The following is a 23383-nucleotide window of genomic DNA, read 5'->3' on the forward strand; positions in this document are numbered from 1 at the left end:
ATCTGGGAAACAAGAAATGTCATACAATTGTTGAGGTACCTGCCTGCCTGTGTGCATTTGTCACACCGTAATAACCAGCGTGACCCTTAACATTTTTAACAAAAGACCTGGCTGGTTTGTCACATACTACGGAGCTTAACTTAGCCGTCACAGATTTCCCTAGAAATTCAAAACCAGAATAAGTCCTATCAATGTTAAACCACGATTGAAAGCGTGGTCATGTCCCGCCATTTCACACAGACAAAAAGAGGACCTATCAGATTTGACTACATGCTACCCAGTTCCGGGTTCCTAGCCCTTTTTCCCCATCGGAAGAAAAATACGTAGCGAATGCCTTCCGGGTCAGTAGGCGGCAGTAGGTTGTAGTTGGACCGTGCTGTAAGACACGGCAGTAGTGTGTGCGCACCATCACCTTACCGATTGCGCACATGAGAATGATGGCAGCGTCCGGTCTAAATACGATACGAGTCCGTGTGTATTTCGATTATCCCCCGCCGGCGGTGCCAGATTGCCGCATGTGCTGGGTGCTTGTGGACCTAAACAAATGTCGCGTGGTGGCGGACCTGGCCAGCATCATCAAGGAGAAGTTCGATTTCAGTCGCAGGACCATTTTAAACCTGTTCATCGAGGACTGTTACCTGCCTCCTACGGAGAGCGTCTACGTAGTCCGTGACAACGACAGCATAAGGTTATTTAGATAAACGATTGTATTTCGAATTCATAGCTAAATAGCTGTCCCACCTGTCTGCTTTTGAGTTTCATTTAGGTTGTATAACATGTATGCCAAACCCAAGTACTTGGCCTTAAGGCTGAATATGTGCCAGCGTGTTGAAGCTATGGCTATCCGATTTATCCCTGCAGGTAGCTAGAACCACGCGAGTTTGAGTTGCTAGCTAGCAATCTTGCTGAGTATTTTACCCCCTCGCCATTCCTGCATGCAGCATCAGTAAAGATGACGGTACTGTACTTTACTAGTGCTGTTGAGTTTTGTTCACGTGCTTCCGTGTCTCACATGCTGTCAGTTGAGAGTAGTTGATTGTGATTTCTGCCTTTATCCTGACAAAACATGTGAATTATGCTTATAATGGAGTGCATCCCCACAGACATGCATTATGTTGGCTGTTGATTGACAGGGTGAAGGTGGAGGGGGTGCCGCAGGTGAACGGCTTCGAATCCAGCAGAAATTCAGACAGCCTTCCTTGTAAGGCTAAGAAAAGGGACAGAGAGGCAGACGAGGAGGCGGCAGAGAACAGCGTGAAGAAGAGAAAGAAAAGGAAAGAGGAGAGTCCAGAGGTAGAGTCCCAGCCAGCCGAGAAGAAGACGAAGAAGAAAAGGAAGAAGGAGAAGCAGGGGATCCCTGTGAAGCAGATCACCCCAGCAAAAGTGCCCACTCTTTCTAAAACCAAGCAGGAAACGACTGCCAAGAAGCCCTCAGCACCCTCGACCTCTGCGCAGAGCAAAGCCGCGAAACAAAGCACATCCTCCTCAGGTACCAGTGACAGCAGCGAGGAAGAGCCACCCAAAAAACCCAGTGCTGTGAGTGCCCCCTCCAGGCCAGCAGCAGGGGGGCTTGTGAAAGCAGTTGTCCCCCCTCCTGCGGCGGCTGCTGCTGCTGCTTCCTCCTCAGACTCTTCCTCTGACTCCTCCCCCAGTCCCACCCCTCCACCAAAACGGACAGTCCCAACCACAGGAGCCTCCTCAGCTCCGTCAGCCCCCCCGGTTGTGAAGAAGGCCCAGGAGAAGCCGAAGAGCTCCAGCTCTGACTCAGACAGCAGCAGTGAGGCTGAGCTGGTCATTAAGAGGCCGGGCCTGGGGCAGAGGGTGGGACTGGGTGTGGCAACCAACAGCATCCAGCCGGGTGGGGTTGCTGGGAGGGGCAGGGAGAATGTTAGGGGTGGTGGCAGAGGCAGCTCCCCAGGGCGTGGCATGGGAAGGGGCATCGGGCGGGGTGACGGCAGGCCCCCATGGAGAGGGAGTAGTCCCAGAGGAGGGCCAAGAGGGGGTCATAGTTGGGGAAGGGGATCCATGGCCAATCGCAATTTCCACTACAGTGACCAGAATGGACTGCAGCAGCACCTGAATGACACTCTAACCAACAAGACCGTTGTTCTGCAGGTGAGTTTCCAATGCCATCCCACCACAAGAGCAGGAGCCCTAGCCAGGTGGCATGTCCCTGATGTTGACACTTAAGTCGCAAAGTTAGATCTGTGCAGCAGACTGAGGCATAGGGCCACGTGATGGTCCTCAGATCCAGTCTTGTTGGCTTGGCTCACAGTGTGCATCTATTTGGTGTCCATCTGTCTGATTGTTCTAGAACCCTCCAGAGAGTATCCCTAAAAGGGACTACGCTGCCATGCCCCTACTGGCCGCACCCCCACAAGTTGGACAGAAGATTGCTTTCAAGGTGAGACAGCCAGTACCAGTTTGGATTTCCCTCTAGTAGGTCTGCTGCATTGCACTTGCTAGATGCCATTAATGTGTAAATATGTTAGTCCAGCAAGCTGCAGGTCAGTATTAGAATGAATGCATTTCTGTTCTTAGAGTAACGTTATCCTTGGATAAAATTGGAGGATTGACTATTTAGAATTGACAAAAGATGGTATGGATGCTCACTGCGAGCTGACAGCAAAGCATACTCCCACTAAAAAAATGAGCAAAGTATACATTGCAGTCATTTAGCTGGTATGCTTATCCAGAGCATTTTATATAGGTAACAGTTTTTATCCATTTATACAGGTGGACATATTTAGGGAATCAAACCAGTAACCTTTCGGTTATAAGTCCTGTGCCTTACCACTATGCCACACTGCTGCCATATACCTTTAGGGCTGCTGTTTTCCAAGTTGTCACCAGAGTCATCCCAGTCCTGCTTCACATCCAAATCTGTAATGTCTGATTGCTTGCGAAGCTGCTTGCCACTGAAATGCATGTGGCCTTTGAGGGCAAGTCGAGACACATTTACAACATCCACGTATTGTTGTAGGAACAGACAGGAACAAAACGCGTTTTGTTGTAGGAACAAAACGCTTACTTAACATGTTGATGTGGCGTGAACGTTTTGGTATTGGAGAAATTATTGTTCTTGACGTATATGTTTATTCAACGGAACTGAAGGGGTGTTGCTGAGAGTGGCATGGTGGAAACCCTCTCTTCTGTTACTTATCTCAGTCACATCATTTCAGACGTAGCATTTGTGTGCTCTCTTGTAATGAATACTGAATCCAATGGACAGACCTCAGGGCCTCAGTATTAGTGGACCTTAATGAACATAGTTACATTTTCTTAGCATGCATGCTTTTCCAGCGTGATTTGTGTAGATTTCGTTTAATAAATTCATGCAGCTGGATATTTACTGAGGCAAATTACAAATACATTGCCTAAGGATATAACAGCTGTTCCTCTACCTGGACATCAAGCCGGCAACCTGCAGCGTTCAAGCCCTGCTTCTTATACAGCTTAGCTCCTCGGTCTTTATCTGAACTGGAGCTGTATTAACTCCCTGCTCTGTCTTTACACAGCTGCTGGAGCTGACAGAGAACTACACCCCAGAGGTGTCTGACTATAAGGTAGGATCAGGGCATTTTCACCACCTGTCTTTGTAAAAACAGTTGCCAATGATTGCACATCTAAAATTTTAACTGTTTTACAAATACACCTGTTGCAAGGATGAACCATATGCGGTTTTATGGCCTTAGAGTACGGCTGTCCATCTAAAATAGGGAAGAGTAATCAAATCTTCACCAAATGAGGGAATTAAATGTTTGACAGTTGTCACAATGGGACGATTCAGCTTCCTCTAGTGTTTCAGCTCAGTCAATGCATTGCTGGAACACATGGCATTTCCAAGTCTCCACCAGCAGTCCAGTTCATTCTCCTTTGTCATCTCTCTCCCTCTCTTACTTTTTAGGAGGGGAAGATTGTCAGCTTCAACCCGAGCACAAACCAAATAGAGCTGGAGCTGCTGACTTCAAAACCAGGTATCGCAGGGCTTGTGGGGACACTGAGCAGAATGCTGTCTCTGTTTTAAGCTAAGGCTTTCAGTTCTCAGACTCTTATGTTCTGCGATAACAGCTGCAAGCACAAACAAGCAGATGAGACGTTACAAGCCTTTGCAGGTGTTCACATTGGTGACATTAAATGAAAACGGGTGTGTCTCCGAGCAATGCCTGCCTCTGGCCTGCGCTGCACCGGTGCTCATAAGCATCATTATGCCGTTGCAGCTCCAGTAGAGCCAGGGAAATTCGACCTGGTCTACCAGACGCCGGATGGATCCGAGATCGTGGAGTACGCAGTCTCGCGCGGTTCACAGGTAACAAGCACCACTGGAAGCAGGGTAGTATGCTTGGCACTGAGAAAAATGCTTGAGGAGCAATGGCTCAGCACACAAGGGATGTGTAATTGAAATTCCATGCAGAGCCCTCGCAAGTGGGTTGCACTACCCGATCTGTAACGAGATGAGTTTGTAACCTGTAAGATGAAAGGTGATGTTGATATTACACTGCTAAGGACTGTAAGAGGCGGGCAGCAGTGTGTTAGTGGTAAGGAGCACAGCTCAGAAGGTGAAAGGCTGCCAGCTCCATTTCCAGCTGAACCACTTCTGTGAAACCCTTGGGCAAGACGCTTGTATCTGAATTGCCTTAATTCTTCAATTTCCAGGTGCATAAATTTAATATTGGATAAAAATTGTAAGCCATGTCCATTGCTGTGGTGAAGAGTATTTAAATATGAAGTAGAAGACTCAATGCCAGCTGATAGAAGTTCTTGTCATTTTACCATAATTTAATGTTGTGCTGTTATTTAAACCAGTAACCTCAGTAAATTTAACTTGCTTCATATATTTTTTCAATCTTGAATTGGGATATCCTGATCTCATAAAGGTGTCGTAAAGGTACTGTTCTGTGTAAAAAGCAGTAATGATTACTTGGAGCACTTCTATTACGGACAGCTTGGTTCTACCCCGTTCAATGTGAGACTGCTTGATATTCATCTAGGCATTCTCACTCGTCATTCCCAGCGTGTTGCCAAACGTGCGGCAGCCATTGATCTGTGCTCCGTGCTCTCTGGTGCTCTCGAGCTGATGAGACCTCGACGCCGCAAACCATGTGGCGGCACGGTTGTCACGGAGACTGTGCTCTTGTGTTCCCGCAGCTGACGGAGCGCTGGGAGTCGCTGCTGGAGCCCAGGCTGATTGTGGAGAGCGTGGGGTGAGGGACTGGTGAATCGTACGGACAGACAAACAGACAGACAGAGACCAGCAGCACACGGGATTCTGAAGGCCTGCCCTCTGTCTCTGAGCAAAGCCAAGGATGTCTAAACCTCTCCACTGACAGGACAGGACACTGCCTTTTGCGTCAGGAATATGGTTCTAATTTTTGTACATGGGGTCTTTACTGTGAAGTTTTAATAAATAAATAGTTGTTTTAAATGAACATCTTGTCTCCTTTCAACATTACTGAAATACCGCCGTTGTTTTACTTGTAAAATGTTACTAATGTTTTTCACGTGCGCAGCTTCGTGGACACAGGGCAGTCCTGCAGAATACAGCTGTTAGGTTTGGCTGAAACATAACATTGTACATAAGAACTCCTGAGACGAAGAAATTGTGACAAAAAAATGTGGGCAACTGACCCCTGCAGGTTGTTGCAGGCCTTAACAGTTTTATTGCAGTTTTTTTGAGTTTTCAAACTGTTGGATTGCTTTCGTTTAGGTTCATTAGCGATGCTATCATTACAGGCAAATGTATATTTTGCTAACACTGTTTAGGCTTGCCAAAGTATTGTCAGAACTGAAACAGGGTGATGCTGTTCAGATAGTAGGAAATCCGAAAGGCTATTCAAGCCATGTCCTCCGGACCTGCAGTGTGTCCTGCGTTTGTCTTTCTAGTGCGTTAGTTATATATGGTTTGTACCGAGTATTCATCACGTTTTGACATCAGGACACTAAACGAGTGAGTCATTTCTGGAAGTAGTAAGTAAAACAGTTAACTACACAACCTAAAATCTTGTTCCATGCTTTCACGTCACGTATCAATTAACTGGTTGTGTTATGAACATTGTGTTGCTTTCTTATACAATTAATTTCGCGAAATAATGACTTGTGTAACCCAGACTGAAGTTCGCATTGAATGTATGTCTGTTGCTATTGGACATTATTACAAAATATTACACTCCAAACTGTTAGATTATTTTCAACATATTATAGGCTACGGGGATTAAGTGACAATGACAACAGAAAAATACAGTGGTCCACTAATTATTTGATAACATGTTTTTCCTCGCTCAGACGCGGGTGTGCTCACGCCATCCGCCTCCAGTTCGCCCTGACTTTTTCCCTTCGCCAAATGATGCAAGTGATGTCACGCCTTCCACGCGCGTAGCGGCGGAGGACGGCGATGATGGCGCTACTCGCCGACGTCCTGTCTGAGTCTCTTTAATATCTGTCACATCGCCCGAGCCTCGCATGAGAATGGAGGGCAATCTGTTTCCCGACCAGGAGCAGCTGCTTCAATTCCTGAAGAAGCTCAAAGAAGTGTTCGACGTGTGCGATGAGGATGCGGACGGCTTCATTCGGGTCGAGCATTTCATAGATCTCGGATTACAGTTCGGGCAAGGGGAGGACGAGGTAAGATTCACATCAGCGTCAGTTCGCTGTTGGTTATGCATACACGGAGATGGTAAACAACATTGTATTATTGCACTAACATCTTACCAGCGAAAACAAGTATAACATATCCATCTTTGTGGCAAGATGCGCCTAAGGCATTCGCTTCATTATGAAAAATTGTGACAAACAGGTTGCTATAACAGGCTACCACGGTGGCAGGTTTATTTGGAGTCCGCTACGAATAATGTCTTACAGGGTCCTGCTCGTCGATTTAATTGACCTTATATTGTTTTCCTCAAAAGATATTATACTCATGTATATTATGGCTCATCGTGTTAAATCTCTTAATGTTAAATGAATTAAAGCCCCCAGATGTTTTGTAGCCTATTGTGTTTGAATATGGGTTTCAATAAAGGTTTGTCGTGTGCTTCCCAAAAATATATTTTTACTGTCAATTGTTTGATCTTAGATATCGCCTGCCTGTGTATATAAAAGCTAATGTCTGTGTGTGCCATAAACACGGACTATCCTCCGATGATTCTCCTAAATGATCATATGCGAACGTAATCATGTTGGGAGGATGATAATGCTCTGGAAATATCGAACCCTGACAGAATGTACGACGTTGAAAATGAAAATAATTACCATGTCTTTTCCTTTAACCACATTGAACCACACACTTAATCTTAACAGCGCCATACCTATCTTAGGTTTTACGTGCTATCCGATACGACTGTAGTGTCTCAGGACATGGGCTTGAACTTGCAACCCTCTGGTTATAAACCCCATTCGTTAACAACAGCTGCTTCACATTGCGATAGTTAAGGATAGTAGGTTTGGATAGTAAGTTGAATTGCCTCCTGTATCAAAAGCCCTCAGTGGCTAACCAGACCACAGTGGCGTCAACCTGTCTGACCAATTTGGTGGTTTCCTTTAATTTCCGTAACGAAATTGCAGCAGTATTTTCGTTGAAGCGTTGTCATCCGGCTCTGAAGCGATCAGTCGTTATGACCCCTAAAGCGTGTTCTGCAAGGTCTTTGTGCTGTGTTTGACATATTTACAGCATGAGGTTCAGAGTCACAGCTTTCCTGAGCTTTTCACCTGCAAAGATGAATTCAAAGCCGGCCATCATAATTCTAATAATTAAGACCAGCAGTTCTTAGCTCACTAAGTCACTAAGGTTTATATCTGAGAAATGCATTATTATTATTATTATTATTATTATTATTATTATTATTATTGCTGATGTTGTTGTTGGTCTCGATGTTGCTGGTAATTAACAACAAAAATAATAATAAATTTGATAATTTTGATGTTTTATTGCTATTTGGAACCATTAAATATGTTTCTATAGATGTATTATTAGTATTAGTATTAGTTTTAGTATTAGTATTAGTTTTAGTATTAAACTTTCTTTTGCCATAGCCTTCTAGAATTTGGACACTGTGGACAGTATATTCTTAGTTCGTCTGAAGATTGATTTGCACTGGGATTGATTTCTGCCTGCGCATCCACATTTTGCAGACATGTTTTGGCACACTGAGTTCCACCAAACAACCTTCCACAGGCCAACAAAGGGTACTACTTCAATTCAGAGAAAACGAACCATATCTTCAAAAGATTGAAAACCACTGGAAAAAAAAAGGTTTATGGATAATTACTGAAATGACAGTGATTACAGGGAACAGGTTTTATTTTTTGGTGTGTGTTTGCTCAGTCCAAAATATTTGTGCTGATTTGATCACCAAACAGCAGGCCTCGAGCTGGTAACAGGAGTTGTGCAGTGTGTATCCTGCAGTTGCTCACAGTGAATTTCAGAGATTATTCACGAACACTCCAGTATTGTATCTCTGCAACGCTCCAGATTGCCTCCTGTGTGCCTTTAGCCCAGTGTAATCATGCACTCTGTTGAAATGGCCTTGTTATATTGAATAACTGATGCTGCAGCAGGGATACTTATTTCAATGCACTTGTACACATGTGAATGAACAGTGGTTAGGTAACACAAAGATGAATAAAGCATTCTCAGCCGTGCCCGACCTTAAACTGAACAAACAGTACAAGCCATGTACTTGGGTTATTGTATAGACAATCCTGTCTGCACTGATGAAGTGTTGAAAATCAATACTCATTGTTGTTCTGTTGTCATTCAATTCAAAATGTAGACCAAGAGCACAAAGAGGGATGTGCTATTGTTTCTACTTAATGGACTTATGCAACTGTTTTGTGGTCTGGAAAGAAACATTGATTCCCTGGTGTCCTGGGGCAATTTGTTCACACTAATTTGCCGTACCTTGCTGTACAAAACAGGTGTGTCCGTTGTGGTGGCATTTTTGTGTTGACATGTTCAGGAATAAACTGTGAATGCTGCAGCCATTTTAAAATTTTATCATGCATCTTTGGCCAGTCCAAATGACAGCAGTAGTGTTATTTTTGATGCAGAGATAATAAATCATGTGTGTAAACACACAATCTATGTCGCGTTCACTGGCTGTGCCATATTTGAATCGGTTTCTATTGAGCCTGACCCAGCTACTTTAAGCTAGTTGAGATATGTTGTTTGAACAGCTGCTCTGTTTTGGCTCCAACACATACTGTGTTGTTTTTGATGTGATTATTTGTGTGTACACGCTCTACAGGGTGAAAAGGATAGTGAGGTTTAGCTAAGGTGTTGCTTCATACTTATCTTGTGTGCCCCATATTGTGACACCATGATGACATGAAAAGGGCACTGTTGATCTGTGCTGTGACAGCTGCTTATATTATTTCAGGGTTGTATTTATTCATATTGGGAATTCATTTCAGCACTGCAGAAGGCTTCATCACCGTTTGTCTTGTCTAATGGGAGAGACTGCCTGTTAAATGAATATGAGCACGTTGTCGGGGGAAAGGGGTCTGTTCATGAGATCAGCAGCAGAGCAGTGGTTCTCGGCTCATCGTCTCACAGCTCGTGTATGTACGACCTGAGGTGTGAGCGCCCTCCGGCAGCTGCTTTAATCACACCAGCTCTGGTGTAACCAGCTTTCCTGCTTCACAGTCTCTCGGAGTTAAGATTAGACGAAGTGTTTCCAACCAAGAGAATTCATCAAACGTCATCGCTTCCCGTTCGCAGGGTTTAACGGCCGGAAACTGTGGAGTTTGAGGTCAGTCCGTCAGTACCAGGGTGTGCGAGGCTGTGTGTGTCGACCCACGTGCACCACTGCCTGTAGGCTTGGGGCCCCTGTGTCGAGCGCAACATTCTGCACGTGCAGGTCACGGGGTCAAATCCCAGATGGAGCAATGCACTTGTAAATTAAAAAATATTTCGTTTCATTTTCCCCAGCAGCTGTTGAAGTGGGCTGTCAGATGTTGGAGGTGTTGAATTCTAAGGAAATTCACCCAGAATAGAGAGGGTCTGCTAAGCTTTGAACGTTATCATACAGGATAAAGTAGCACCATTCATATGCTGCATGTGATTGGTTCATGTTACTTTACCTCTATGAATTTTACATGCAGTCTAAAGACCTCGGTATCAGTTGCATTGAAATGTTTGATACAAGTTGGTGTTAACTGGGCGCCACATGCTACACTTTTGAAGTGATCGTCACATGCGCATGAAAACTGCGCAAGAGACACCAAGCACTCCAATGTTATTGTTCCAAGCCCCTCCGAGCATGACAGCGACTCAATATAGGCCAACGCTTTGCGAAGAATACCGCCTTGTGCCAAGCGGGAGGGCTTCAGACCGCACACGCCGCGTGAATGAAGACTTTCTCACATGCCCAAAAATCCGTTGTAGAGGCGCATTCTTTTACGGATCAGGGATGTCCTAGATTTCTCTAAAAGTTCCATGTTCATCAATATTCAAAAGATTTATGTAGCACAATGTCAGTGTCATCAAGTGTCATTAAGATCTGAAGCTCGGTAGGCTTAATCAAAGAATGACCAACTGTATACTTCGAAATTTTCTTATTATGTATGCGATCGTGTTAACTGCGCAATGCGAGCTTCACATCGTAGGGCCATACTCTCTGGCAGACTGCAAATATGCTATAGCGGTGGAGAGTAGGGTGCTGAAAAATCATAACTCAAATTACGATGTGATTTTTGTATGTCAGATTAACACCCTCCTGATCGAGACTTAGGTATGTGTAATTATTTGCTTTAGTCCCATTTGAATATGCATTGAATCGCCTATCGTTCAGTTGATAGTAATTTATGGACATGAGTAGGCTACCTAGTGACTATTTCATTTTAGATCTTTTGGGGGGGGGGGGGGGGGGGGGGGGGGGGGGGGTCGACTGGAGTCGACTGGAGACTGGTAACCAGTCACCTGCACTGGGCACTATCATTGGAGTGATCACTAGCTCTGAACATCACAATTTGAAGCTGCTGTTTGGATATGATTCCAAACACTATATAATCGCCATTTATTGTCATGTTTTGGTGGAGACCGTGATATGGTGAACGGTGGTGTTTGCATTTTGCATTAATACGTTTTAACCCCAAGTCAATTACGTGGAAAGAAAGGGTTTCAGTTGGCTAGAGATTGGCAACGGTTCCTCTCTATTTATTGCATAGTACGTTAGCCAAAGATATTACTAACAAACATTGTTTCTGTAGTTCAGTGTTTATGTATTTCAGTTCTCTGTAGTAATGGGAATGCCCATTCCTTGCTATTCCGTGTTATAGGTAATATGTGTTCACATAATAAGTGGTGTGACTGTGCTCTTCTGGTTTTGACGCTGTTAATCTATCATATATCTGCACTTCCTTAAGGGTTCAGAGTAAATTCAAACACCGACCGAAATGAACAAACGCGAGATGACACTAATCAAGGCGGACACTACAGATCGTAATTGATGCACATTTAGGGATTGAACAAGTGTCCCATTATTCGTCGTTGCTGGAAGGGGGTTGCTCCATCAGGTGACCTTTTCCAAACGAGCACTTTTGACCATGCCAAGACCGGCCGTTTATGACTAGTGCCTTCTCCGCAGGGCGATGCCAGAGCAGTGATTTCTCAGGCCATTAAGCATGCAGGATAGCACCGGTACCGCGGCAGAGCTGCTCCGTCGCTTCGCGCCATCCGCTCTAAAAATAACGGCGAAGCGCCCCCACCCCCCTCCCGCAGCCGCGACGATCAGCGCTTAATAAACCGGTTGATGACGTGATAAGGTGTTGCAGTCTCTCCTGAAAATGCCGCTGCCGACGAGAGAAGCACTTTGTCAGGAACAACAGACAGGCGTCCGTGTCAGTAATGTTCTGCGCAATTGATGACGGTCCCTGCGAATGACAGCAATATTTTAAGACCAGTGGTGCAAAGTCATTTCGTTACTACCGTTAGACGCAGATAGAATCTTTTATCTATGCTGCTTTCATCTACCTATCGAGTGAAAAATCTCCAGCTAATGCATTCTATGGTGAATTCATTTTTAACGATTATTTTATACTTATATATATTCATATCGAATGACAACAGAACCTTTTACTATTGGAGTCTGTCGATGTGACAGGCCTTGTTGCTAATTCCAGGGTTTGGAGTTTTGGTGGCAGTAAATATCCAGCTGTATAAATGGATAACAGTGTAAAGAACCGTAACCTATGTAAGTCGCTCTGGGTAAGAGCGTCTGCTAAATAATGTAATGTAATGTAATGTGGGCTGTCTGTCTTCAAGGGCAGCAAGTACCTGGACCCACAAAAACGGGGGGGGGGGGCTCTTGCCTAACGTTCAGCCCATCTGACCCACAGTGTCACGATAATTAGCCACAGCCATCGACTGGCGCTCGATTTTGTATGGACAATTAAGGCTTTTAATTGGCTTTCCTCACACATTTAATTTCTGGCAAAGAATTACCCTGCCTTAAGGGTCTTACTCATTTAAAATGAGTCACGTTGGCTCATCAAACGGGCCATGTTCTGACGCTGTCACCGTTCTACACCCCTCTGATGCGTTAGCTGTTGGATTAATGGACTCCACCAAGTTAGTGTTTGGTTTGGTAAAAAATTGTCTTGTTAATCGCACACTTATGCGATTAACAAGACAATAACAAATCTTGTCTGTGGAACTCCCCATGGGGAATGACTGAGAAAACGCCCTTCCAGATAATTAATCTTCTGGTCTGTTCATTTAACTGATGTCTTAATCCATTTGAGATCTTAATGAAACAGATTTACCAACTCCAAGCCCAGGGGCACAGTCAGGGCAGTTCAAGCTCCCCGCTGGCTCCCGACGCAGCGCCCGTTCCAAACCCATCACTTCTGTGTCAGTTTTCAAGTAGACTGAAATTGTGCCTTTGTGTGTCGGAAGGGCGTATCGGCATCGCCAATACAGCGTGTTGTGGAGTGGTTCCTCTCCAAGCGAAGAGCTGTGGCTTCGGTCCTTGACACGTTAATATTCCGCCGGAGTTTAACACGGTGTCAGCTCGCATTAGAGCGTCCCGACAGTGTCAGATTCATCAGAGGGCCGCGGCTCTCCTTTGAACAAACAGGCATCAAATCTAATGGCAGCTCGTCCGTTGCCCTGCTTAGAAGAGATGAAGGCGAGTTTGCCGTATCGAAGACCGAGGGGGTGAGAATCTTATTATCCGGGTCAAGTTCAATTAATACCGCCGTGAATATCGATGTAGGCTCTGCCTGAGCCGTGCTGATGCGGAGAGAGTAATTACCATAATTAGAAATCTGTCTCTCCTCGAGCAGGATTCGCACTTGAAAAAAATGCTTTTCATCCTACAGAAATATAGCTCATACATTTGTCATATATGATTATTATTATTAACACATTGAATAAAACTTTTCTGAATTTATGCCTCCATAAAAGGTAGCGGGAAGAGCAGCAGGCTTTTACCGCCGTGTTTAACCGTGGTGCTGGCCTCACTTACCAGCTGTGCGTCAGGCGGCAGGACACGTGTGGCGGCAAGCCTTCTTCAAACCGAGGACCGTCTAACCAAGTGGAACACTTTTTCACCATTCACAAGGCTCTTTTCATTAAATTTGCGTTGACATTGAGACATTTAGTAGATCCTCACATCTTACAAATAAGATTACAAAATTGCATACAAGAATTTTGGGCTAAGAGCAAAGGCAATATTAAATCATAGAGTCACAATCAAATAGGTGGAATGATTAGTGAGGAGTCTGGATTAGTGAGGAAGTTTGATATAGCAAATGTGTTGGAGGATATAGCATGAATGGTCAGACTTAAGGAGATGAACTTTCTGAGTTAATTTGCAATGCAACTTTAATAGATGAGATGTGTGAGTCTGCAGCAGAAGATGAACAGTGACTCTTCTGACCATTGTGAGGAATTCATTGAGAATAAAAGGGCTGAGAGAGTGGAGTTCCTCTTTCTGCCCTGTGAATTAGGACCAGAGATTTGTCAGTAAGGGGAAAGTTAGTCTAATTGCACCGTGCTTTGCCCTTGACTTTAAGCAAAAATTTCTGTGGGCTCTACTTACACAGGTGCATACTTTCATTTATGACTGAAATGGACAAAAATGGAAGAACTGAAAAGGACACTGTGTTTTTGCCTAAATGCATGCCTCCAAGCAGAGGACAAAGAGCAAATGAGGATGTTCGATCAATGGAATTGGTCTGCTCATCAGCATGTTCACTGCACTTACCTTACCAGTCAATGCTCCGGATGCGGGCTTTGTAAATACGAGGAAGGGAAGGTGATTCATTGAATGTGTCACTTGGAGGACAGCGGTAGGTTTCTTAGGTGCCCCTGTATGGGTCAGGTGAGGTGTAACTGAGTGCGTCACTCAGGTGGCAGGGGTGATGGGGTGCTTGGAGAATACACTCACAGCTCAGAATCTACTGAGAGTCAGAATCTCTTGCTCCCAGATGTGCTTCTCTACCTATGATTGAACGGATTGACATGTACAGGCTTCAAATAAAGTTCATTTTCAAATAAGAATCATTTTCTCTCGCTCTGTTTCCCTGTCTCTCTGTTTCTCTCTCCTTTTCTCTCTGTCCCTCTGTCCCTCTCTTTGTTCCTCAATTGCCCTCTCTCCTTCTTTCTTTGTACCTCTCTCCCTCTTTCTCTGTGCTCCACCTTCTCTCTCTCTCTCTGTCTCTCTCTATATATATCTCTCCAGTGTAGATCTTCCAGTAATTCTCCTCAGGAGCTCCTCATATCTATTGGCATCAAGGGCATTTCTGGGTATGATTTATATAAGCCTTATAATATAAGTCCACACCCAAAAAGCTTCATGGGCAGATTCATGTGAACACGCAAATGTTTTTGGGAAGCACAGGTGTTTTTATGACAGAGATATACTCTACACACTCAGTGTGCAGGGGAGGTTCTGATTCAGGGACTTTGGATCAGAACAGCTGCGCTGCTTCAGATCCAGTCTAGCGTGGGGAAAATTCCACGGCTGACAGGGATAAAGGCTTCAATGTGACGGGAAAAACAGCAGAGCTGAGCTGCCTGTGAATATTTCATGCCATTTACGTAACCTGACATGCCGCCTGGATGAATGCTGTTAGTTTGCGGCATTTGTATAACCTGACATATTGCCTGGATAAATATAGAAGAAGAAAAAAAAGGCAGGAGGTTGTGTGAGCTCTGGATCAGCCCCCTCCCATCTGTACCAGTCTCTCGGTAGCCTGTCCCATTAGCAGGCATCTCCACTGGACACCCTGTTGTCCAATGAGAGAGCACGCTGAGGACACAGGGGTAGAGTCTCTTCCTCCAGCAGAAAGGACATCTACATGAACGCTACTTTAAGGCGTATCGACCAAAGCCAGTCCCCACAGCTTAAGTGTTGCAAATATAAGAAAACGAGGCCTGGCTGAGAGCTCAGTTAGGGCTGTTAGATTACTCCATCACACACGGTCCTGTCAGTGAGTGTGTCAGCTGTTTGGGACCATGTGAGAAGAGATTTTGGCTGTTGAATGTGAGGAAATCTGCTCAAGATGGAGCATGGAGATTTCACTGAAATCACATGCACCGGTTTTGCTCTGTTTGGTGACATCAAAAATGAATTTTACTCACCTTCCAGAAGACAGACTTGTTTGCTTTGAGGCCAGGTGCACTGACCAGTTATACGTAGGAGAGATATGAGCTGTAGAGGAGGCCCAAACACACAGGGATAGTCCGTTTACGATAGCCAACAATTACTGCAACACTAATAATTTTAGGAAGGTTTTGTGGGTTCATTCACAGGTACTGATAGATCTAGTGGGGTACAAACAGGCTCACCGTACAACTGTTATCTAATCAAGCTAGGTGATCTTGTAGTGGGGATGAAAACAATAGTTATCCTACCCTTTAACCCAGCGAAACTCACCGGACACCCTGCTTTCTGAATACAGGATGCTCACTTTGCACTCGATCGCACACTGTATCCGCATCCGTCTGACGGCTGACAGCACCACGGGCCCTGCTGCAACACGGGGCGTTTTGACGGATGAAAAGGTTGCGCCGGAGTGCGCTGAAGCGCGTCCGTCAATCAGTGATCCGACTGCAGGGGTCTGTCGTGTCATATCTCCCCGAGCAAACAGCTCAACAGCAATCTCACTCTGATACATGAGCAAACCTACGCGCAAGGAGCTAAAGCAGTGCCGAGCGCCAGGAGTCCTGCTTACTGGCTGTGGGAGGGTGAGGGCTGAGCGTGTGTAAACAGTCAAAATGAGGATGTGCATTTATGACTGACAGCCATGGCCTGAAAGTATCTCTGAGTTTTCGTCTTGCTCATCTTTGGTTAGTTATCTTAAAACAGGTAAACATAACCTGAAAGTATCTCTAGATTTCCCTTTTGTTTTCCTCTGGTTAGCTATCTAGAAACAGTTAAACATGGCCCTAAAGTATCTCTGGATTTTCTTCTTGGTCATCTCCGGTTGGTTATCTAGAAATGGTTAAACATGACCTGAAAATGTCTCCTTCCTGCTCATCTTTGATTAGTTATCTAGGTTTCCTTCTTGCTCATTTCTGGGTGGTTATGTAGAAATGGTTAAACATGAATTGAAAATAACTGCATTTCCTTTGGCTCTTCTCTGGTTAGTTACCTTAAATGGAAAAGGAATGTATTAATCTGCAGTTCACCTGTTGTAGATATAGATTTGACAGGAGTGATGCTGTCAATCTAATGTAACCTAAAATGTTGCAATGGCACGGATATCCGGACAGAAATGGATCGAACATGTTTTTTTGGGTGTGTTCCCCTTTCCTCTCACCCTTGTTGCAGTCTGCAGGGTGCCGACTGCCAGATGTACAGATAAATCCAGACACACTCGCCGCTCCACCAGTAACCTGGAACGAAAAGGTTGTTGCCAAGGCAACACACTACAGAAACCTCTGTCTGTCATGATGGAAAGTCATGAGGGGTTTTCGTATAACCTTGAGCTATTGCAGATGGCAGCTGATGTCACAGCGGAGAACATTGAGAAGAATGTTGTTTATTTTACGCTCATGCCAGCTCTTGTGAGTATTGACCGCGTCCTTCAATTGTCAGTGAATGCAATTGGAAATACATATCCATTGCCTTGCAGATTCTGCTGTCCCATCCTCTGGGCAAACGTTGATAAGCGTGAGCGAACGCCAGACTTTCGTCAGACCTTTGAACCACGCAGTCTCCTGGGTTATGTTTTTTAATCCATGGTGTTGAAAACCTAAATGCCATGTGGTTGTAACAGAAGATCCTACACTCCCCTCCTGTCCCCCCACACCCACCCTCCGCATGTGACATCACATCCCTCGCACCTTTGCTGAGAGCAGCAGGAAGTACTGTACCTCTGCCGCAGCTCAGACGCGGAGGTGGTCTGCGGACACTCGGCCCCCGGCGTCTTTCCCGACGGCTCGGTCTGCATCTGCTTCCTCTCTTACAGGGAGGATGACTCAGCCTGCCTTTTCAGGGGGGCGTCTACGAGCCTTACAATTGGTCTGGGAAACATAAGACGGGAAAAACGTGGCAACGTTTGCTTAGAAACAGGCATTTTTCTTAGTTCATTCCAGAGACCCCACGTAAGACAAGTTTACCAAGATACCCCGAAGGAGCCATATGCAGGCGTAATGCTAGACGGCTTCTGTGGGCGCCGTGGGAGTAAGAAGCAGGGATTTTGCGTCATACTTCCGGTGTGTGGTGACTGAGGGAGCTGTCGGAGGGAGGTGGTGTGTTGAGCCCTGAAAAGGGCCTTGCTGTGTAAATTGACCCGCTGCTTGCCGTTTTGAGTCAGGCAGGTTCCCTGTCGGGTTCATTTCCGTGGACCCCCCCTGGCAACACGCTGACTGTGCCAACAGCTCTGGAATCGGAACAAGCTTAGCCTGTGTGGAAGAGAGAGGGGAGCATTGTGGCTGTAAGAGCTATCGAATCATATTTGTCACGCCTATATGTACTGTACACCCCACAGAACATCGGAAGCAGTGAGGTGCAGTGGTTAAGGAGCAGGGCTTGCAACCCAAAGGCTACTGGTTCAGTTTCCTGGTGGAACCCTTGAGCCAGGTGCTTAACCAGAATTCCCTCAATAAATGTCCAGCTGTGTAGATTACCAACGTAGGTCATTGAAGTAGCCGGGTAAGCATATGTGATGATGTAATGTCTCGATCGTTCAGATTTGACTGGCTCTGTCCACATTCTTGTGTTGCTCCCCCTCATGGCAGCGTCTTCTTTTTCAGGTGAAGAAGCTGGCCAAGTATCTGGACCCCAATGCACAGGGGAGAATCAACTTCACAGACTTCTGCCACGGGGTCTTTGCCATCAAAGGTACGAGCAGAGGGCCTTGGCCAAGAGGTGACCTTAATCACAGTTTATGTTTACGCTCTCAAAGAGATACATCATAGATCGTTCTAAAACCTATTCCTACTGTTGCTGAAAATGTTCAGAGGATGACATGCTCTTACCTCTTCAGTTTTGAAATCTGAGCTGCTAAGTTGTCTTGAGTTGTGACAATGTGACTGCCCACATATTCTGCAAAGCAAGTGGAGTAAACAGCCGTTGCATCACAGCCTGCTGACACAGTGTGAAACCACCCCTACCATCTGTGCATGGCTCAAACAACTATAGCTTAGCGGAGGTGGTAGGGGGCACACATGTGTTTGTGTGTGTGAGTGCATGTGTGAGTGTGAATATATGTTTGTTGTTATGTGTGAGTATGATTGTGTGTGTGTGTGTGTGTGTGTGTGTGTGAGAGAGAGTGATTGTGTGAGTGTGAGTATATGTGTGTTGGTGTGTATGAGTATGTGTGTGAGTGTGAATGTGTATATGTGAATATGTTAGCATGTGATTCTGTGTGAGTAAGTGTGCGTGTGTCAGTGTGTGTGAGTATGTGTGTGTATGTTAGTGTGTGTTTGTATGTGTGTTAATGTGTGTGTGAGTATGAATGTCAATGTGTGTGAGTATGTAAGTGTATGTGTGTGAGTGTGTACATGAGTGTATGTGAGCAGAGGAGTGTGTGTGTGTGAGTATGTGCTCTCATTGCTGTAGATCTTTAAGCTTCTCACTGCGCCTCAGCTTGGTGCCACTGTCTGCATCTTGGCGCAGTCGTATCCATGGTGCTGATGTGAATGACATCACTGCACGGTCCCCACACGGTCTCATATCCATGTTATAAAACGGAGGCAGTGTCTGCAAATAGACTGAGACTCGCAGTAATGGCACCAGCTAACAAGGTGTCTCGCCAGCACTTCACAGTAACTGTTCTGTATTAGTTTGCTGCATTTGTGTTTTCTTTTTAAAGGTAGAATCACTGTATTTTCTGGAAAACACCTTCTTCTCTCCGGTTTGAACTGGAATTACTCTCCAGGATCTTTCCTAGCTACAGTAACATAGTCTCAAGGGAGAGTCTCATTCACCCTTTGAGAGGTTGTTATTCCAGAGCAGACCAAGTTGTTGAAACCAGTTACCAAAGACCAGGACCTGGACTCCATGTCACTGAAATAAAATGCCACGGTACAAATGTGTAGTCATGTTACACTTGACAGTAGTCACTATATTATATTTGTAGGGCTTGAATCTGTTGTAGTGTGTTTGGTGTATGTGTTTGGGGGGCTGTTTTTCTTGGTGCTCTGGTACAGCTCTGCAGTGTGTCTCTTGCCAAACTCTGAGCCATTGAAGCTTGTTTTACAGATGCATAGCTCTGGAGCGGTTTTTTCCTTCTTTTACAGCAGTATTAGGGTGCTTTCACACTAGAGCTTTTGGTGCGGACCCAAGTCCGCTCGAGCCATTAGTTCGGTTAGTTTTGTTGATGTGAACACTGTTTTACTCTAGAAAATGGGGGTATGGGGTACGGTTCACCTGAACTCCAGTGCGGTACACATTTGGTGTGAAGGCTATCCGATCTAAAACCAGGAAGTAAATATTATTGATGACATGTAATTTGTTATTTACTTGTTGCATCTAATAACTATTCGGGAAATAATTGCAGGTAGCTGTTCGCTCACCTTGAGGGTATGCGTGTATGCTCTGCAAGCAAAGCTGCCAATTCATTTCGCGTTGCCGCCTGTCTCCACAAAAACTCCTTATCCGAGCAGCTCGCATCACTCTCAGACAGCGGGACGCGTTTATGGCATAGTGAAAATGCCGAACACATATATTTTGGTGCTGACACCATATTTACCAAAAGATGAATAAGAAAACTAGTATGGGTTGCCATTTTGCCTCCCTTTCGCGTCGTTGCCTAGCGACATTGGCAAATAAAAGCTGCACGTTCCTTACATGTTGATGAAGTAAACGGACCAGGGTTCGCAACCAAAAAACGTAATGTGAAAGGACACCAGCGGGGGCAGGGGGAGGGGGGAATAATCGCACTCGAGTTCGGACCAGCAAAACGGACCAAGTGTGAAAACAGCCTTAGACGTGGCTGAGAGACCTCCACATTGAATTAGATTTCTGCCTTCTCATTCAGAAACACATAGCCTTCCCTTCTTGATGTATCACTGGATATAAAGCAAGCGTCACCAAAAAGGCCTCCACATAACAATTCTGTGTGCCTTTCCATATTTACCTAATGCTAACGGTCTGTGGCAGTAGTATTCAGAGCCGTAGCAGTGTGTGCTCCTGCTGCGGCACTGGCCTGAGTGCCAGAAATGGGTTTTCATTATTAATCAGAGCTGCGGGAGGAAACGGCCCCGACGCCAAGCCTAGCACGGCCCACAAAGCTCCACTGCAGGGAGCCGCGATCTGCACGTTTACAGCACAGCTGAGGTCGGCGCGGCGCTGCCAGGGAGACGGAGCGTGAACCAGGAGACGGTGAAGCGCAACGAGAGCTCGCTTACCTATCAGTCAAGCGCCCCCTGCTGGCAAGCTGCGCACAGCACCGTCGTATTAACTCATGTCACCTCAGTGCGAAAGTGCAGGAGCGGAGGGCCAAAATCATAGCTGGACACACCATCCTTTGGAGAGCATGGTTACAGACACACAAACATACAAGTTTACGCAGAACGTCTCCAGATCTTCAGCAGTGTGCAGCGTGGCAGAACAGTGTAACGTGAAGCCTTCCTCTCTTTGAAAACTGGGCAGCGGGTGTCCCGCTTCCTGCACTGTGACTGTGGGGGAGGAAGCCTGTGTCCTCGATCGCTCTCGTTAAAAGGAGATGATCAGGAGAGGGGTGTGTTGCTGCTGCCCGTGGCAAAAAACGCTCCCTCAGCTACACTTGGGAGGGGTGCCAGTGACCGAGCGAGGGGCGCTGTGGCCTGGCACCGCTGCCGGAACGGGGGGGCAAAGCAGGAAGGGTGCTGAGGGGTGGGTCCGGAGCGGGTCAGGGGGCCGCGGGCCCGCAGATCCGTTTGGAGCCCAAATGTGGGGTGACCAGCCTCCTGGTGCCCGGCCATTTGCGGGGTAATGAACCACGAAGCCCTGAAAGGGGCCACTCACCCGTCCTCTCCTAATGAAGCCGGGCAATGCTCCCATCATCACGGGTCCTGGGGCCAACCGCCCCCTCGGACAGGGCCGGAATCCCTCCGCAGGCCTCGGGAGCCTGTGGTCTAACGAACGCTACAGAGCTAACGAAAACGTGGAGCTGCCCCATTTCTCTGCTCGGGTCCCGAAGCAACTGCGTCCTCAGAGATATTTCTACGCCTCTGCACATCTTCCCAGACACTGTAAGACATCTTGTGTGAAGGTCACAGTAGCAGTGAAGTGTGGCGCTCTCCAGGGACATGACGGGATCACACAGCTCTCATTGCTGCCCGTACTACACAGCACCATGCTTTTCACAGACTGCCACATCCGTCCGCTCCACTGATCATGACATCGTGGCATTATTTCCTGAATATTTTACAATTATAAAGTAACAATGATAAATAATTTCTTTTGGTTACTCTGTTTATCACTGTTAGTATCATATTGTGAGTGTGTGCACACGTGTGTGTGTGTGTGTGTGTGTGTATGTGTCTGTGTATGTGTGTATGTGTCTGTGTGTGTGCATGTGTGTCTGTATCTGTGTCTGTGTCTGTGTCTGTGTGTGTGTACGTGTGCGTGGGTGTTTGAGTGTGTGTATGAGTGTGATTGAGTATATAAAATGAACAGGTCGTTCAAACCCACGCCATCAGTCTCTCTGCTGCTCCTGTCCTCCCCCAAACAGACCCTCACAGCCAGGTTACATATCATAAACAGCTCCAATGCATACAAGCACTTACACCAGTGCAGTCTGCAGGTTTGGAGAGCGCGGGGTTAACATGGGGGCTGAGTGGAGAGGCAGCTTCATCAGATAGCCAATGAAAGAGGACATTCTGCGACAGCTGCCAGGACCTGCCACTGAACACGCAGGCTGGCAGCAGCCCTGAGTGGAGGTCACATCCATTAAAAAGGACAAAATCATCATACAAGAAAATCAAAACGCTGTTTCATCTAACTGGATATGCCTTTCGGGATATTCAATAATTTATGCGTTATGAATTTAAAACATCTACTTTTTCAAACTAACCAAAATTAAACATCTATGGTTAATTAAATGCATTAATTAAAGACTTAAAAATGATGATAGACTTAGAGTAAATTATATAAATACTTATTGTGTTAAATATTTAACAGTTTCCTCATTTTTAGCAAATCCCACACTGAGATAGATGATGCAAAAGAGATGGATTTGGTGTCTGTATTAGTTTTGATGGTGTGTGAGAGAGGGGGGCTTTTATCAATGATATAAAAGCAACCATACAGCTGTGCCACGTGGGAGTCAGTCCAAACCACTGAATTTTTAAAATTGTGGTTTTATTCATATTAGTTCAGAAAATTTGGTTGACACTGCAGTGCTTGTGACAATCCTAGTTATCTTTGAATGTATTATTTCAATGGCAGATAATTAATAGATTGGAAATGAATATTTGCAAACATTTCTTTAAAAGCATAGAATAATGTTACGTGTTAGGTTGAATCATATTGTGTCAAAATGTATCACCTTGAATTGTATTGCATTATACCTAACCGGAATATTGTATTGTTGCTTAGGCATTAACATAGTATCACATTGCAGCTAAACGAGAGGTTTGCACCCCTAGCTTACACATTATTAATCTCTGGACCTTTTGCGTCTGTGTTTCAGGATGTGAGGAGATCCTAAAGACAGCACTCGGGGCACGAGGCCATACCCCTCGACCATACACAACAGACAATGGCTACTACTACCAGGTACGTAGGTGGTGTGGGGCGGGACGGGGAAGGGACTTGGTGTTTTGTCATCCTGCACAGCTCCTCCACTGACTGCACTGCGCCCTCCTCCGGACCCGGAGACAGCTGTCTCTCTGCATGTGCTCGATCGCTGTCTGCAGGATCTGTCAGGAGCTGGCCTGGTTCTGCCGTGTGGGGACCCGTCGTCTCCGCATCCACTCGACTGTTATAGGCCCCTGTGAGAATGAGGT

The 23383-nt window shown here is 45.8% G+C and overlaps 2 protein-coding genes across 4 annotated transcripts in view; both read left to right on the plus strand.

The window, feature by feature from the left end:
• Positions 1–363: 363 nt before the first annotated feature.
• Positions 364–5377, plus strand: coil (coilin p80). The gene is made up of 7 exons (XM_036553174.1): positions 364–688; positions 1134–2115; positions 2315–2404; positions 3519–3566; positions 3908–3977; positions 4221–4309; positions 5149–5377. Exons 1-7 carry the CDS (start codon positions 429–431, stop codon positions 5206–5208), a joined length of 1599 nt encoding a protein of 532 aa, XP_036409067.1. The 5' UTR covers positions 364–428; the 3' UTR covers positions 5209–5377.
• A 1009-nt stretch (positions 5378–6386) lies between these two features.
• The window catches only part of LOC118794492 (rab11 family-interacting protein 4A-like), a 57814-nt gene continuing 40817 nt past the window's right edge, over positions 6387–23383 (plus strand). For all 3 annotated transcript variants that reach the window (XM_036552754.1, XM_036552755.1, XM_036552756.1), the window contains exons 1-3: positions 6387–6621; positions 18203–18290; positions 23068–23153. In XM_036552754.1, coding sequence (XP_036408647.1) covers positions 6460–6621; positions 18203–18290; positions 23068–23153 — 336 coding nt within the window. In that variant the 5' untranslated portion in view covers positions 6387–6459. The remainder of the gene's footprint in view (positions 6622–18202; positions 18291–23067; positions 23154–23383) is intronic.

The sequence above is a fragment of the Megalops cyprinoides genome, chromosome 19 (genome assembly GCF_013368585.1).
Source record: "Megalops cyprinoides isolate fMegCyp1 chromosome 19, fMegCyp1.pri, whole genome shotgun sequence".
NCBI classification, from domain to species: domain Eukaryota; kingdom Metazoa; phylum Chordata; class Actinopteri; order Elopiformes; family Megalopidae; genus Megalops; species Megalops cyprinoides.

What these genes read in the sequence shown, in the direction of transcription:
- coil (XM_036553174.1), top strand. Translation starts at nt 429, where the DNA reads ATGAGAATGATGGCAGCGTCCGGTCTAAATACGATACGAGTCCGTGTG. An exon ending in GCTGCTGACTTCAAAACCAG is followed by an intron (nt 3,978 to 4,220) that starts GTATCGCAGGGC and finishes ATGCCGTTGCAG; the next exon opens with CTCCAGTAGAGCCAGGGAAA. An exon ending in CAGTCTCGCGCGGTTCACAG is followed by an intron (nt 4,310 to 5,148) that starts GTAACAAGCACC and finishes GTGTTCCCGCAG; the next exon opens with CTGACGGAGCGCTGGGAGTC.